The sequence below is a fragment of the Cloeon dipterum genome, chromosome X, assembly GCF_949628265.1.
Source record: "Cloeon dipterum chromosome X, ieCloDipt1.1, whole genome shotgun sequence".
Classification (NCBI taxonomy): domain Eukaryota; kingdom Metazoa; phylum Arthropoda; class Insecta; order Ephemeroptera; family Baetidae; genus Cloeon; species Cloeon dipterum.
The window spans coordinates 10,857,532-10,870,573 of NC_088790.1; the positions used below are offsets into that span (position 1 = coordinate 10,857,532).

Below are 13,042 nucleotides of genomic sequence, written 5' to 3' on the forward strand. Positions count from 1 at the left end.
AAAATTTCACAGGCTCACAATACCATTCTTTGTAATTATGATACCTACATTTTATTCAAATGATGCCAATGATCGTGTTTTGGGAAAATTCTCAGAGTTGCAGAAAAACACGCAAAACTGTTTTGCCGTTGCACTGGGTTTTAGCAAAGCCTGATTTTACGTATAATTTCGTTAAACAAAAACAATCGTTCTCTGTCCAACAGCTATTTTCATTTTTCTCTTTCATCTTCTGCTATCTTTATTTCAAAGGGCTGATTTTGAGTCACTTAATTAAATTCATTACGCTGTGTCACGTCTCCCAGGCTCAGAAATATGCCGATTCGCTGAATTTCCCAAGTGCACGCGTAACGTCTTGTGTTGTGTGTCCTTACACGTGTTAAAATCCCTTCGCACCCCGCTCCCTCTGCTGCTAGAAGCCGTGCAAGCGGGTGCAGAGGCGACGGCGGTGGTGGAAAAGCGGCTCAGCTCACATCATTCAACCCATCGTCAGTGAGCAAACCTGGTCAGGCAAGAATGGCGGTGCGAGTCGTGATGCTGCTGCTGGCGGCGGCCCTCGGAGGCCTAACCTCCGCCTCCGTCTGCCCCATCGAGGAGGACGTGGGCAGCGTCGAGGCCGTCGTCGTGGCCCTCGTCGACCTGCACACGGGCCGCGACTGCGACAGACTGAGCCTCCCGGCGCTGCAGAAGATCGCCGCCGCAAAGCAGTCGGCTCTCAGGCACTCGCAAGACGTGCCCATCTCCTTAGGTATACCTTCAGAGAAGCCTGCGCTTTTATTAAAATTTATTTTAGAATTCGATTCGTTCAAGTTTTTTTTTATTAAATATTGAACATTTTATTCGACATTCCTGCGTATTATTTATAAATTTAAATATTTTGTATTAATTTTTATTTATTTACAAACACTATTTCAATATGTAGTCGAGCTTTTTTGTATCATGCAATTATGCAGATATATAGTCTTAGTTGAGTAAAGTAAATTGTCGTAAAACAACTGAAGATCCATATAGTCATCATGGTATGAATTAGTTAAGAAATACACTTGAGGTATGTAGTGAATTGTTATCCGTCTCGCTGGGCTCTGTCAGTTTAGATAAATTATCTGCACGTCTTTATTAGGTTTATGGTTTTGATCGTTACGCCATTTTTGTGTTTTTGTGGACAGGCGTCCATGTGATGGACACGTGCGGTGACAAGAAGAAGGCGGTGAAACTGGCATTCAAGTCCATGGTCTACTCTGACAAATCAATTTGCAAGAACCCGCCAATGCTGCTCGGTAAATACAATTGAACGCTGTTTTTTTTTCATGTGCTCATTCTGGGCTTTTCTTTACATTCGTTAAAAGGAAACGAAATTTCCCTCATTAATGCAACAATCAATTGGCTCTGGCGAGTCTCCTCTTTAAAATGCGATTAGGGCTTCGCAGAGGCGGCCACATCAAAAAACATTATCAGACTAACGGGGGTGAGAATGAGAAACCTTACCGAAAAATGAGTTTGGTGGTAAATTAGCTTAAAAGCTCGCAGCTCCCTTCACACTAGAAAATCTCATCCCTTTAAGCATGACGCCTTTCGTGATTTTTTAAATCTGGTTTTATGGTTACTTTTGAATTGTAAGTGGCACAGTGCGATAAAATTCAATGACATTTTTTTATTTGTGAAAAATCACAGACATCTCTGAAGGGCACAACCATCATTTCATCTGGAATACTAGCAAAAATTAAACTTCAAACAATTTCTAAATAAAATTGATTTTAAATATTTCAAAACATTACATCCAGACCATGTTTTGTATTTCCACTGTTTCGTTTAAAAAATCAGCTTGAAACAAGCTAAACATTTTCAAGGATATCTGGGTCCAGACGAGGTGGAAATCTTCGATGCAGTGAACTCGGTGACTGGCGTCTACAAGTACATCCACGTCAATCCAGTAGCCATGCTGGATATCAACAACCCTTACTTCGTGTCCAGGTTGGAGCAGCCACAGATTGTAAAGGTCAGCAAAATATTTGTAGCTTCAAATAATACAAGAAACCCGCTAAGAGTCTGCGAGAAGCGGGTTCAACGCTTCGTTTGCACCGATTAATTTTTTTGTCCGCGAAAGAATTTGTAAAAAGCCGCAGCTGGTGCTGTTTTGAAACTTGCGGGGCTTCCAAACCGAAAGCGAAGCTTAACAGACTTTAAAGAGTGAGAGAGAAAACGGAGAATCTTCCCCGGTATTCTTCACGCTTGGAAAGCAAAAGTCTTTTTGTTCTTGTTCATGTTGCTGCGCACGGTTGCGTGTCAATTATGACATTATGACTTTCCAATCCGATTGCGGAGATTACATATGCATGCCTCTCTTATGAAACTGCAAAGCAATTTAGCAGCGGAACACATAATGTTCAACGAATAAGCTGTTTCAAAAAGGGTTTCCGTCCTGTGGATTGTCCGCTAGAGTTGTGACCTCAAAATAAACTTTAAATCTGGAAAAGTCAGGGCATATGGTCAAATTTTAAAGATAAAAGTAAATTATTTGGAATTTCTCGCACTTTCTTGGGAAGGCATTCACATGCAACACAAACCTATAGTTGTTGTTGTAAAATTTAGAAACAAACTATTATGCACTTTTTGAACATACATTCCATAATCACTGGAAGGAATGGTAAGAAAATCAAATATGATTCTTTGCATGTGAGTGCCTCAGCTTTACCTTGTAAGTGCAAGTAAATTTAAATCTATTATTCATCTTAAAAATTTGGCAAGGATGACTGGGAAAGTGAAAATTTTCATAGCTATTGGTCATATTTATTTAAGAAAAATTATGGTAAATTCTAGGTTAAAAATTCTTTTCAACCTTTGGATGCAAAGGATTTTTATTTACATTTTTATCTCGCGTTATTTCAAAGAAACTAAATTTGTTGAAATAATTTTAGAAATTTACCCCTGTACGAATAAATCGGTATAATTTTATGGAATATTTTTAAAGGGCATGTTTTAGAGAACTCAAAATCTCGTTTCAAAATAAAATGATGGTTTCAAATTCCTCACACCATGACCGTTTAAATTAACATACAATTTAGGGTTAATGTACGGAAATTTTCTGACAAATTTTAGCTTTTTTCCCCTATTGATACGGAACAATTTTTATAAATCTGAATACATTCACAAAGGAAGTCCCAAAGCGCGTTCGAACTTTTAATTAAATTTTAAAGCGATATATTCACTTTTGACAAAATTGTCGTTTTAATTTATCAACGGAGATGAAGCCTGGTTTAATTTATTTCCAATATGAACACAACCTCGAGTGGTCACCTATTTAAAAAATAAACGTAATAATTTAGTTTTTTCGCGATATAATCAAATTCGTATTTTTTAATCAACCCCGTTATTAAACCACTGCTCAGCACATGGCGTGGGCTATGAGCTCACTGGGTTCCAGGTCCCAATAACACCACCGAGCGAATAACATGGGCCGTAGAGGAGCCCAATCGTGGCCATCTTTTTTCCTCCACGCACCGAACTTCACCGAAACTTCATACTTATGTCCCTAAATCGACTGGAAAGGTGTGAAAACCAGCGAGTGGCTGCGGTGGGCCTGCCAGCCAATTTCATAAATATTCTATTTTTAAGATTGGAAAAATACAGAATAACTCCTGGCTAAAAAACACTCATTTTCCGCAGGCGCTGACATCAAGCCTGCGTCACCTGCATTGGTCACACTTCACGCTGCTGCACTCGGACGACGTCGAGTCGAGCCTGCTGGCGTCTTCGCTGAGCTCGACGCCGGGCCTTTGCGTGCCGAGCGTGCGCCTGCTGCAAACGCCGCTGACGGCGTCGCTGTCGACGGCGCTGGATCGAGTGCCGACCCGCGGCGTGCTGGTGGTCGGCACGCCGGACCACTTGCTCCAGGTGCTGCAGGCGAACGCGCGTCTCGACGTGCCGCACGTGCTGCTGCTGGTGACGCTCGACGCCGGTCTGCTGCCGCCACTTGCCCTCATGGACAGCCTGCCGGACACGGCCGCCGTGCTCCAGCTCGCGCCTGACCGACCCATCGACAAGCTGCAGTACCACCTTGAGAAGTACGTTTAAACACTCTTGCCAGTAATCAACATTACTCAATACACGCACTGCTTGAGCATAAAAAATGGTAATTCGAAGAAATAGAAGAAATAAATAATGTTGATTAAAATTAGTCTGCACGTGATTTACCCTGGGAAAAAAATTATACGTTTACCATTGAATTATTCGTATTTTTCGAAAATCTGGTGCAATGTTGTTTAAAAGCTAGACTTATTGTATTTGTATGTGGATTTTTTTGTTACATTTTAAATTCCACATTATCAATCAGAGAAATGCTTTACAGGGATGTAAAGAATTTCATTAATACCTAAAAAGAGGGAACATTAGTAAAAGCAAAATTTTAAATCTGACAGTCTAAACGTAAAAATGACGATTTTTCATAGCTACAATTGATTGCATTTGATTTGCATCAAAAGAATCTCACTGGGCTAAAATACCTTTCCGTTTTACGAAACGACTTTTTTAGCCCAAATATAATTATTATGACCGACCTGTGTGGCGAGGGTAGCGACTAATCAAGAGCCAAGGTTTCCCAATTGATAAGGAATTACGGGAAGTCTGTAATTACTTAGTTATAAATTTCTCCATCAGCGCAGTCACGCAAAACTGACACAGTTTTGTTTTAACGACACCACCTGTCGTCTTATCTTTCATTGTGGTCATTGCTTTGATGGAAATATGAACAGCGATTTGATTATGTGTGTTTTGATAGCAGAAGTGCCAACAAAATAATTTATTAATCTGGAAACTAAAAATATATATAATATATAATATATATATTACGGTAATTCTATTTGGCATTTTTTGGTTTTGTTTGAATGATTTTTCGCACTTAATCTCTGTTGGTATTTGTTCGGTCTTTGGTAATCCCAAAAATAGTGTTCCTGATTGATTTCCCCCAATTTTTTTCGCAAATTTAGAATGTCTAAAATAAATTTGATTTAGAGTACCTCTGATATATTTAGTTGTGTGCTTTATATAGCTCTATACTAATCGGATCGAATTTCCTTTACAGATCCGATTTGTGGGACGAATACCTGCACCAACAGCGCTGCAACTTCTCCCTGTGCTCGAACACAGCGCCGGAGGTGCCCGAGCTGGCCGCCACCGTGCAGGACGTGGCCGCTGTGGCCACCGCGGATGCGGTGGCCAGCTTCGCGCGGGCGCTGCGCGTCGCCCACCGAGTCAAGTGCCTGGGCGCGCACGGCACCTGCGCCGAGCTGGAGGCCACCCTGCCGGACGAGTGGCGCAGCAGGGTCGGCGCCCAGCTTGGAGCCCAGACGCAGATGCTCGCCCACTTCGAAGTCTTCCTCAAGAACTCGTTCTCCAGCGGATTGCACCGCGTGACCAACTTCTCTAGCCTCAACTTCCCTGATTCCAGGTTCAGATATTATTCATTTCAAATTACGGCTTAGGATTTTTCCTAAACGTTCCCATAGCTCAAAAATTATTATTTTATAAATAAACCTTTGACTTTTTTGTCTTAAATCTATAGATGACATTTTTTTAAATGAACGACCGGAGTATTTATAACTAATGAAACTATTTAAGTTGTGCTAATTAATATTCCAATTGCCCCCATTCGCGTGACAACTAATTGTTGACCTGTAAAGCTTTGAATTTGTTACTTAATCCATCTAATGCTATTTTTGAACTCTGAACTCTCTGCGAATTTTTGCATTTGCGTAAAGTTATAATTTAAGAACCGATATTTTTCATGTCAATGTGAACGGATTCTGTTGTTAAAAATAGCTGAGATTATCAACTGTTAAAATTATGACGCAGTTTATTAAATTAATTCAACAAAATAATCATCGCAGTCGACATTTTTCAGTGGTGATCGCGCAAGACACATTTTTATCACGGAATTAAATAAAACTTGACTTGAATTTTTATTCCAGCTTCTCTGCAGCAAATTAAAATTGGGAAGCATGGTAAAAATTTTCGGTTTTTTTTCTAATTAGAAAAATGCGTTGATAAAGCAGCATGGCTCATTTTTTAACTCATATAACGCTGTTTTGGCATTCAGCGTCACTTATTTAGTCGATGGTTTAACGGAAATTTTCCAATCCCTTATACGCAGATAGAAAAAATGCTACATACATGATTATATATTTTTTACATACACCTCATCAAAGGTTTCTTTGTAAAAACAAACTTTTTCATGAATGTCTGTCACCCCACTCATATACTTCCCTTTGTAATTATTACCGTTATGTTGAGGCACGTTTTGTGTGTATGGCTAATTTATTTTCTTTTTATCAATTGTGTATGTCTTGCTTTAGAAAAAAAACCAGAAAAATAATCAGTAGGACAGTTACGAACACCCCATATCGATTACCAATGAAAATAATCACTTTTTATTTGGATGTGATTCTGTCAGGGGTGATGAGTGTCACCATGAGGCAGGGGTGATTGACGTACCAAAAAAGGTCACGAGGAGAGTCACCGCCACCACAACACCAGTACCTCACATTCTCATCGAAGACATGGACTACCATTCGCCAGAACAGGAGGGAACCCACAACACTAACAACATTAATGAGGAGCGGCCGAAAAAAGTTCTTGTGAGAGCAAAATCTCGATTTAAGCTTCGTTTTAAATCAATAACTTTTAGATCTCTCCCGAGGAGGATGATAGTTACGATTATGTTGAACAATACGAGGTACTTTTTGTGTTTTGAATTTTTGATGCATAAAAGATCAGTTTTCCATTTTTGCATCATCACATTTAATTTGAATTGCAGATCAAGCATCCCAGCAGAGGCAAGGGCTGGACCTTCCTCACTATGCACGAGCTGAGCAACACCGAGTTCTACACCATCATGGCCGGATTCGCGTGCATCGTCGGCATCATCCTGTGTTCGCTCATCTACTGCGTCGCCTCAATTTTCAGAGTTAAGGATGGCAACAACGAGAACCGCAGGAACAACCGTCGGAACAACAACAACCGCGACCGCGGCAATAGGAACCAACGTTCCGGCTCCATCCAGTCTGGACAGTCCAGTGTGTGACAGACATAATTAATGACTTATACACTACATATATATTTATTTAATAAATTAACTCATCAATGTTAAAATTAGCAAATTCATTTGGGCAGAGAGGTGACCGATCAAATCGATATTTCAAACGTTTTAAAGACTCATTTAGAATTTTGCCAATGAAACCACGTGAAATTACGATAATAATAATTGATGATTAGCAACGTCAATAAAAGGCCACGAGCCTTGTTGAAGAGATCACATGATTATTGAAGTAGGTCAAGAGGTGATTGAGAGACAATTTTTGTTTTTGTCCTATCAGTTAGTTGCTCTTTTTATTGGCGTTAAAATATGACAGTAGAGGCAGCCGATTAAACTCACTTTTAATTTGTACCTAAATTTGCCCCCTACTAAAATGGATAACATTTCACGCTGAAGCATAAATTTGTCAGTTTTTTGGAACAATAATTGCATATTAATTTAAAAGAAAACTGACGGAGATACAGAGAGAGAGGAGCCTTTTCATAGGAAAGGTCAAAAGTAGTATTTTTGAGCCAGTGGCGCGTGGATTCTACTTTTGATATCTCTGGCTGGAGTCAAACAGGCTCGATTCGGAAAACAGGATCGTTATTGCTGCGTGGCGAGTGGAAAGTAAGACAAGACGGACTTGAATGTTCCTCAGACTTTTTCTGACCGACTAGGCTCTAGCGATAAAAACGAACAACAAGTTTGGAAAAACACAACGAGTTAAAATTCCCCAAATGCACCGACTGAATAGTGTGTGATTGATCGAGTTTGTAGAATTTGCGAAACTGGAATTGCGAAGAAAGGCAAGAGCTAGTGGTGCAGGTCGTTGGTGACGCTTATGCCGAGGGCATAACCTTCAGCCTCTCAAAGGCCGACCTCTCGAGGCCCTCGCGGTGGTCAGGATGCGCCACGTTGATCAGGGCGTGCGCTCGCTGACGCAGGTTGCGTCCGAACAGCTCGGCGATGCCGTGCTCAGTCACGACGTAGTGCACATGCGCGCGGGAGGTCACAACTCCAGCACCTGAAACAAGGAGTGTCCATGACAAATGAGTTCCTGGTTCAAATATTTTATCAAGGAATCTGTTACATTTAGTTACAGCTAATTTTTAGCCATTTATATGCATTTAAAAATAAAATTAAACAATTTTCTTCGTTAGAGGCTGAATAAAATTACAAAAATATTGTATTTTTATAGGATTATTAACTTCAGTACTTAAGCAGGAGCTTGCAATTTAAACAAAAGGCAAGATCACGAAAACTGCTGACAAAGAGGTGTGGATGACGCACAAGAAATACGCAGAGATGAAGGTTATGTAAAGAAACAGTATTGTGTTACTAGGTTAAATAGATCAAGAGTTGATTGAGCTAGATATGTGAGATAAAATTGAAACATGTTAGCTCACCTTGTTTGATGTAGGGGCTGATTTTGCTTTCCCCTCGCACGGTGACTGACGGCAGGGCAATAATGGGCTTGCCTCGTCCGTCAAGGCCTTCAGCGGCGCCTCGGATGAAGTCAACCTGGCCACCAAATCCTGAATTCAAAGGAAATCAGACATCAAAGAAGAAAAAAATCTTGAGTGACCAACCTGAATACATTCTGGTGCCAATTGAGTCAGACACAACCTGTCCTGTGAGGTCAACTTCAATGCACGAGTTGATGGCGGTCATGATTGGGTTTTGCGCAATAACACCTGTGCTGTTCACGTAGTCAACGTTCATCATGACTAAAAATGAAGGCAAAGAGACATCAGTATGATGGTTTAGTCTGTGTGCATAATTTTTGATCATCATACTTCTAGGATATATTATAAATTTCAAATACTCAATTGAATATAATTTGGGGCGGCCAGATATATTTTTAAATAAAAATTAGTCTTTCCTGGCGCATCAAAAAAAAAAAAAAAATATTAAAATTAATTAGTCAGGATGGATAGTTTTCCTCTCAATATTGCATTAGTAGCTATCCCTTGAGAGTTAATTTAAATTTCATCAAATTACCTAAATGTGTATTTCTTTCATTATCTGTTTTAAAAATAAGAAACTTCAACTTACTGATGAAAGGATTGTTGTCGACAAATTCATAGAGCTTCTGTCCACCAATGAGGAAGCTGCCAACAATCTTGCCCTTGTTGATTGTCTTCTTGTTGTTGGTGATGCAGCCCTTGGCGACAAGTTCGACGACGCCATCAGCAAACATCTCAGAGTGGATGCCGAGGTCCTTGTGGTTGTGCAGCTGCGACAGCACAGCGTCGGGGATGCTGCCGATGCCCATCTGCAGGGTAGCGCCGTCCTCCACCAGGTTCTCGGCGATCAGCTTGCCGATCATGGCCTCGACGGCGGTGGGTGGCTTGCTTGCGTGGTCTGGCAGAGGCGTGTCAACCTTCACGGCGGCGTCAAAGTGCGACGAGTGGATCGTGGCGTCACCAAAGGTGCGTGGCATCTTGGGGTTCACCTGAGCTGCAAAATCGGAAATTTGATTAGGATTTTTATTTTATTAAATGAGACGAAAGTAGCTTAAATTTTTGTGGCAAGAATAAATTATTTTAGTGCATGATTAATGGACTTTTGTATTTTTAGAGCTGATTTTATTTGGTTTTAGAGTAAACCGCCAGGAGATTCAAGTCAGAAAGGAAGGTATACAGGCAATTGGCATTTTATGGTGCTGTGATTTACGGTTCAATTATTGACTGAAAGAGCTTTTAAAAACATATATTATCCTCTCTTATTTCTTGCTCTTTATTTACCACGAGGTTTTATATTACTTACTTGTAATTTTCTTATTAAATTTAAGCAACATTAAGGTTTTCTTGTGTGAAGCTAAGATCTTATGGAAGTAGAGAATGTATGAAAATTTTTAGGATTTTTTGCGGAAAATTAAGATTTATTTCAACATGCTGGAGTTCGCGAAAATCCGGCGTTTTTTAGGGATAACTCCTGACAGTGGTTTAAATCTGTTTTTACTGGACATTTTCTTGCAAGCCAGAAAACGATCAAATTTTTGTTACATTATACAAGAATTAAAACTAATCTTAAAATCTTTAAACGTTTTTCTACGCTTTGAAATACTTTTTGTAAAAAAATCTGGGTATTTAAATATTCAATTTTAGAACCTTTGACATTTTGGAATTATTTTTTTATTTTATTTTCAATCAAAATCAATTTTAGACTGCTTGCCGAGAACACCGGGTTCCCTCAAGTTGTGGAAAAAAATGCTCAGATTTTTGGACATTTGTAGATTAAATTATAAATTCATGCAAAAAGGGAAATAAATACAATTTCGGAAAGAGGCAAAAACAACGACAAAAACATGTGGAAAAATCAGGTTTCAATCACAGCCAGCTTAAACTGGCAGGCTGAATTGCGGAAAAGAACTAGAACTTGAAATTCGTGCATTTTTTGCGATTTTTTTCCATAGAGTCGCAAGAGACTAAAATTGAATTTATTTAATTCCGTTTCAGTGGTATAATTATTCCACATGACGGTGGAGTGAAAAAACTCAAGGCAGGCCCACCAATAAACGCAAACAATCACGACCGCTATAAAAATCTGAAACAACAAATTCCAGGGGCACACTCAAAGAAAGTGTTGATAAGATAAAAAGACGAAGCGCATATGTTTATCTCCCGCTCAATCTGAGTCTAATAGAAGAAAATGGCTTGTGCCTACTGCCTAGCCGTCTGATTTTTCCCCTTGGCTTGATTCGCGGTTCACGTTGGCATTGCTATTTACTTTATTATGCAAATAAGCGGAATCAAACCTGTTTGCGTAATGCGAACGGAAAAGTGAGAAGAAGTGCCAAAGTCACCTTGACGTAAGGCTGATTAAAACGCGCAAATTATTGCTTGCAATTAGCGCCGGAAACCCACACAAAGCAAACATTAAGAGGGAGCCTTCGCGGGTATTAATATCACGACGACACAGTGCGTCACTGACCGAGCGAACCCATTAAGTGCCGTTGAATTGATTGACTCAGCAAGGGCCAAAGTTGGCCAGACCAACATGAATGAGTTATGCTTCGTCGCAATCTACGTACGAATGCCAAGTTCTTGCTTATTGTGTCAAAGCACTGGCCGAGTTATTTCGGGTCAAGAAAGTGTCGTTTCTCACCAATAATGAATTTCGAGTAGGACATGGCGGTCCTGACGCAATCGACACTGGTGCCCAAGCTGCAGTAGCCGTGCTCATCAGGGGGCGATACCTAAAATCCAGGAGAGAAAAGTTTTCAAATTAAACGGACTATTTTTTACTATCTCTAAGATTTAATTGTTCACGACAATAAGTCAAATATATTTTCAGGAATATTGCGATTTACAAATAAATAAAGGGAGAGTCACACTTGACTATTTAGACCAAAATGATTCAAAACAAATAATTTTTTAATAATTCTTTGTAAAGCTCTAAAAACTTAGTTATAAAAAATATTGCTAGAGCAAAAAATTACTGAATAAATGAAGTTACATGGGGACCAGCCAGTGGAAAAAATACAGTTGTTTTAGGTTAAAGACACGCGGGAAAACAATGATCCTCTTTGGAAGGTGAAAATATTTTCAAAATTTAGTCCTAAATATCTTAGCGTTGAAAATAATTTAATATGTTATGTAATTAATATTATTACCAACAGGTTGTAAGAAACAAAAATCATTCTTGAAAGGTTTGAAAAATATGGAATTTAGTCTCTTACTTACGCTGAAGTAAATTTAAACCCTATAATATAAATAAATACTTTTATTTGTTTGAAAACTAATTAAAAAGTGTATGCATAGAGGAAATATTACTGACGTAATATCCCAAAGAGGTCTAATAATTTTTGTTGGAACGAGATATATTTCAAAATATTTCTGGAAGGACTGTAAACAACACATTAAAGAAAAAAACACGTAGTCAATCGACCAATTTATCTTCTTCAAATTTTCCGTTTACACCCCATTAAAAATCTCTAAAACAAATAAATTCCAAACAATCAAGCTAAATAGAATTATCAGTTAAGTGACCTACGTGGATGAGAGCCACGTCGGGCTTGATGATCTTCTTGTGGAAGAGCAGGGGAATCTCGGAGAGGAAAATGGGGATGCAGTCAGAGCGACCCTCGGCGACGGCCTTGCGCACGTTCTTGGCCATGAAGAAGGAGGTGCTGCGGAAGATGCCATCGCAGTCGGGCTCCGTGTAGTCGGCATCACCCTCAGTGTGCATGTGGCACACGGTTACACCCTTCAGCTTGTTCTCCTTGCCGTGCTTGGTCATCGCCTTCACAAGCACCTGCGGGGTGGCGGCCGCTCCCTGAACGAATACGGTATGACCTAAAAAGCAAGGCATACAACAATTATTACTTGTTTTCCTACAATCAGGGGCATTTTTAGGGCACAGAGATGATTCCGAAAATTTAAAATCAATGTTTTCGAAAAAATGTCGCAAATATGAAAATTCCGAAAGTTCTTTGTCTTGGAATTTTCTAAAAAAACTGGGTTTTTGTTTTGTTTCCCTGAAAAAATTTCAGAAAAACGGGTTAACTTTTACAATTCAAATGTATAGTTTGCCATTATGTATATAAGTATAAATTCATAATTTAGGTCAATGGTAAAATACATAATTCAAGCCTCAGGTACAAAATTCTTCTTCTCATACATTGAAAGCGGTGCTAATTCTCCGTCACCTGCTCTAACTAGGGCTAATCTCAAAGGTAAACAATAATTAAGAGGAGCAGCGTATGTTATGCTGTGTGTACCTGACTTAATGATCTTGACGGCTTCTTCGGCGCTGAGCCACTCGGTTTTTCTGCCTGGCAGCGGCTGGGCCGGCTCGGGGCTGTACGTGAAGAAGGAGGCACGGCCCCCGAAGGTCCGCCGGGCCATCAGGCTCACGCGCTGCAGGGTCGTCGCCATTTCGGGTCGAATTTCGGCCGCACCACGGGTGACAGGCAGCTGATAAGCGAGTGAAATGAATTGAATGGAATGACGGTGATGGTACGCGCAGGCA

General features: G+C 39.9%; 2 protein-coding genes across 3 annotated transcripts; one reads left to right on the plus strand and one right to left on the minus strand.

The window, feature by feature from the left end:
• Positions 1–454: 454 nt before the first annotated feature.
• Positions 455–7,140, plus strand: LOC135945652 (uncharacterized). 2 transcript variants are annotated; one of them, XM_065493473.1, is made up of 8 exons: positions 456–745; positions 1,164–1,274; positions 1,845–1,993; positions 3,661–4,058; positions 5,075–5,440; positions 6,443–6,626; positions 6,677–6,724; positions 6,806–7,140. In XM_065493473.1, exons 1-8 carry the CDS (start codon positions 514–516, stop codon positions 7,070–7,072), a joined length of 1,755 nt encoding a protein of 584 aa, XP_065349545.1. In that variant the 5' UTR covers positions 456–513; the 3' UTR covers positions 7,073–7,140. The 2 variants fall into 2 exon arrangements, with proteins under 2 accessions (XP_065349546.1, XP_065349545.1); XM_065493474.1 differs by lacking the exon at positions 6,677–6,724 and having other exon boundaries at positions 455–745.
• Positions 7,141–7,343: 203 nt separating this feature from the next.
• LOC135945653 (4-hydroxybutyrate coenzyme A transferase) lies at positions 7,344–13,033 on the minus strand. The gene is made up of 7 exons (XM_065493475.1): positions 12,792–13,033; positions 12,065–12,366; positions 11,177–11,267; positions 9,122–9,526; positions 8,656–8,793; positions 8,473–8,601; positions 7,344–8,090 (listed from the first exon to the last, which is right to left on the minus strand). Exons 1-7 carry the CDS (start codon positions 12,946–12,948, stop codon positions 7,906–7,908), a joined length of 1,407 nt encoding a protein of 468 aa, XP_065349547.1. The 5' UTR covers positions 12,949–13,033; the 3' UTR covers positions 7,344–7,905.
• Positions 13,034–13,042: the final 9 nt, after the last annotated feature.

What these genes read in the sequence shown, in the direction of transcription:
- LOC135945652 (XM_065493473.1), top strand. Translation starts at nt 514, where the DNA reads ATGGCGGTGCGAGTCGTGATGCTGCTGCTGGCGGCGGCCCTCGGAGGC. An exon ending in AGCGGCCGAAAAAAGTTCTT is followed by an intron (nt 6,627 to 6,676) that starts GTGAGAGCAAAA and finishes AATAACTTTTAG; the next exon opens with ATCTCTCCCGAGGAGGATGA. An exon ending in ATTATGTTGAACAATACGAG is followed by an intron (nt 6,725 to 6,805) that starts GTACTTTTTGTG and finishes TTTGAATTGCAG; the next exon opens with ATCAAGCATCCCAGCAGAGG.
- LOC135945653 (XM_065493475.1), bottom strand. Translation starts at nt 12,948, where the DNA reads ATGGCGACGACCCTGCAGCGCGTGAGCCTGATGGCCCGGCGGACCTTC. An exon ending in CGTCAAGATCATTAAGTCAG is followed by an intron (nt 12,367 to 12,791) that starts GTACACACAGCA and finishes CTTGCTTTTTAG; the next exon opens with GTCATACCGTATTCGTTCAG. An exon ending in CTACTCGAAATTCATTATTG is followed by an intron (nt 9,527 to 11,176) that starts GTGAGAAACGAC and finishes CCGATTTTGCAG; the next exon opens with CTCAGGTGAACCCCAAGATG.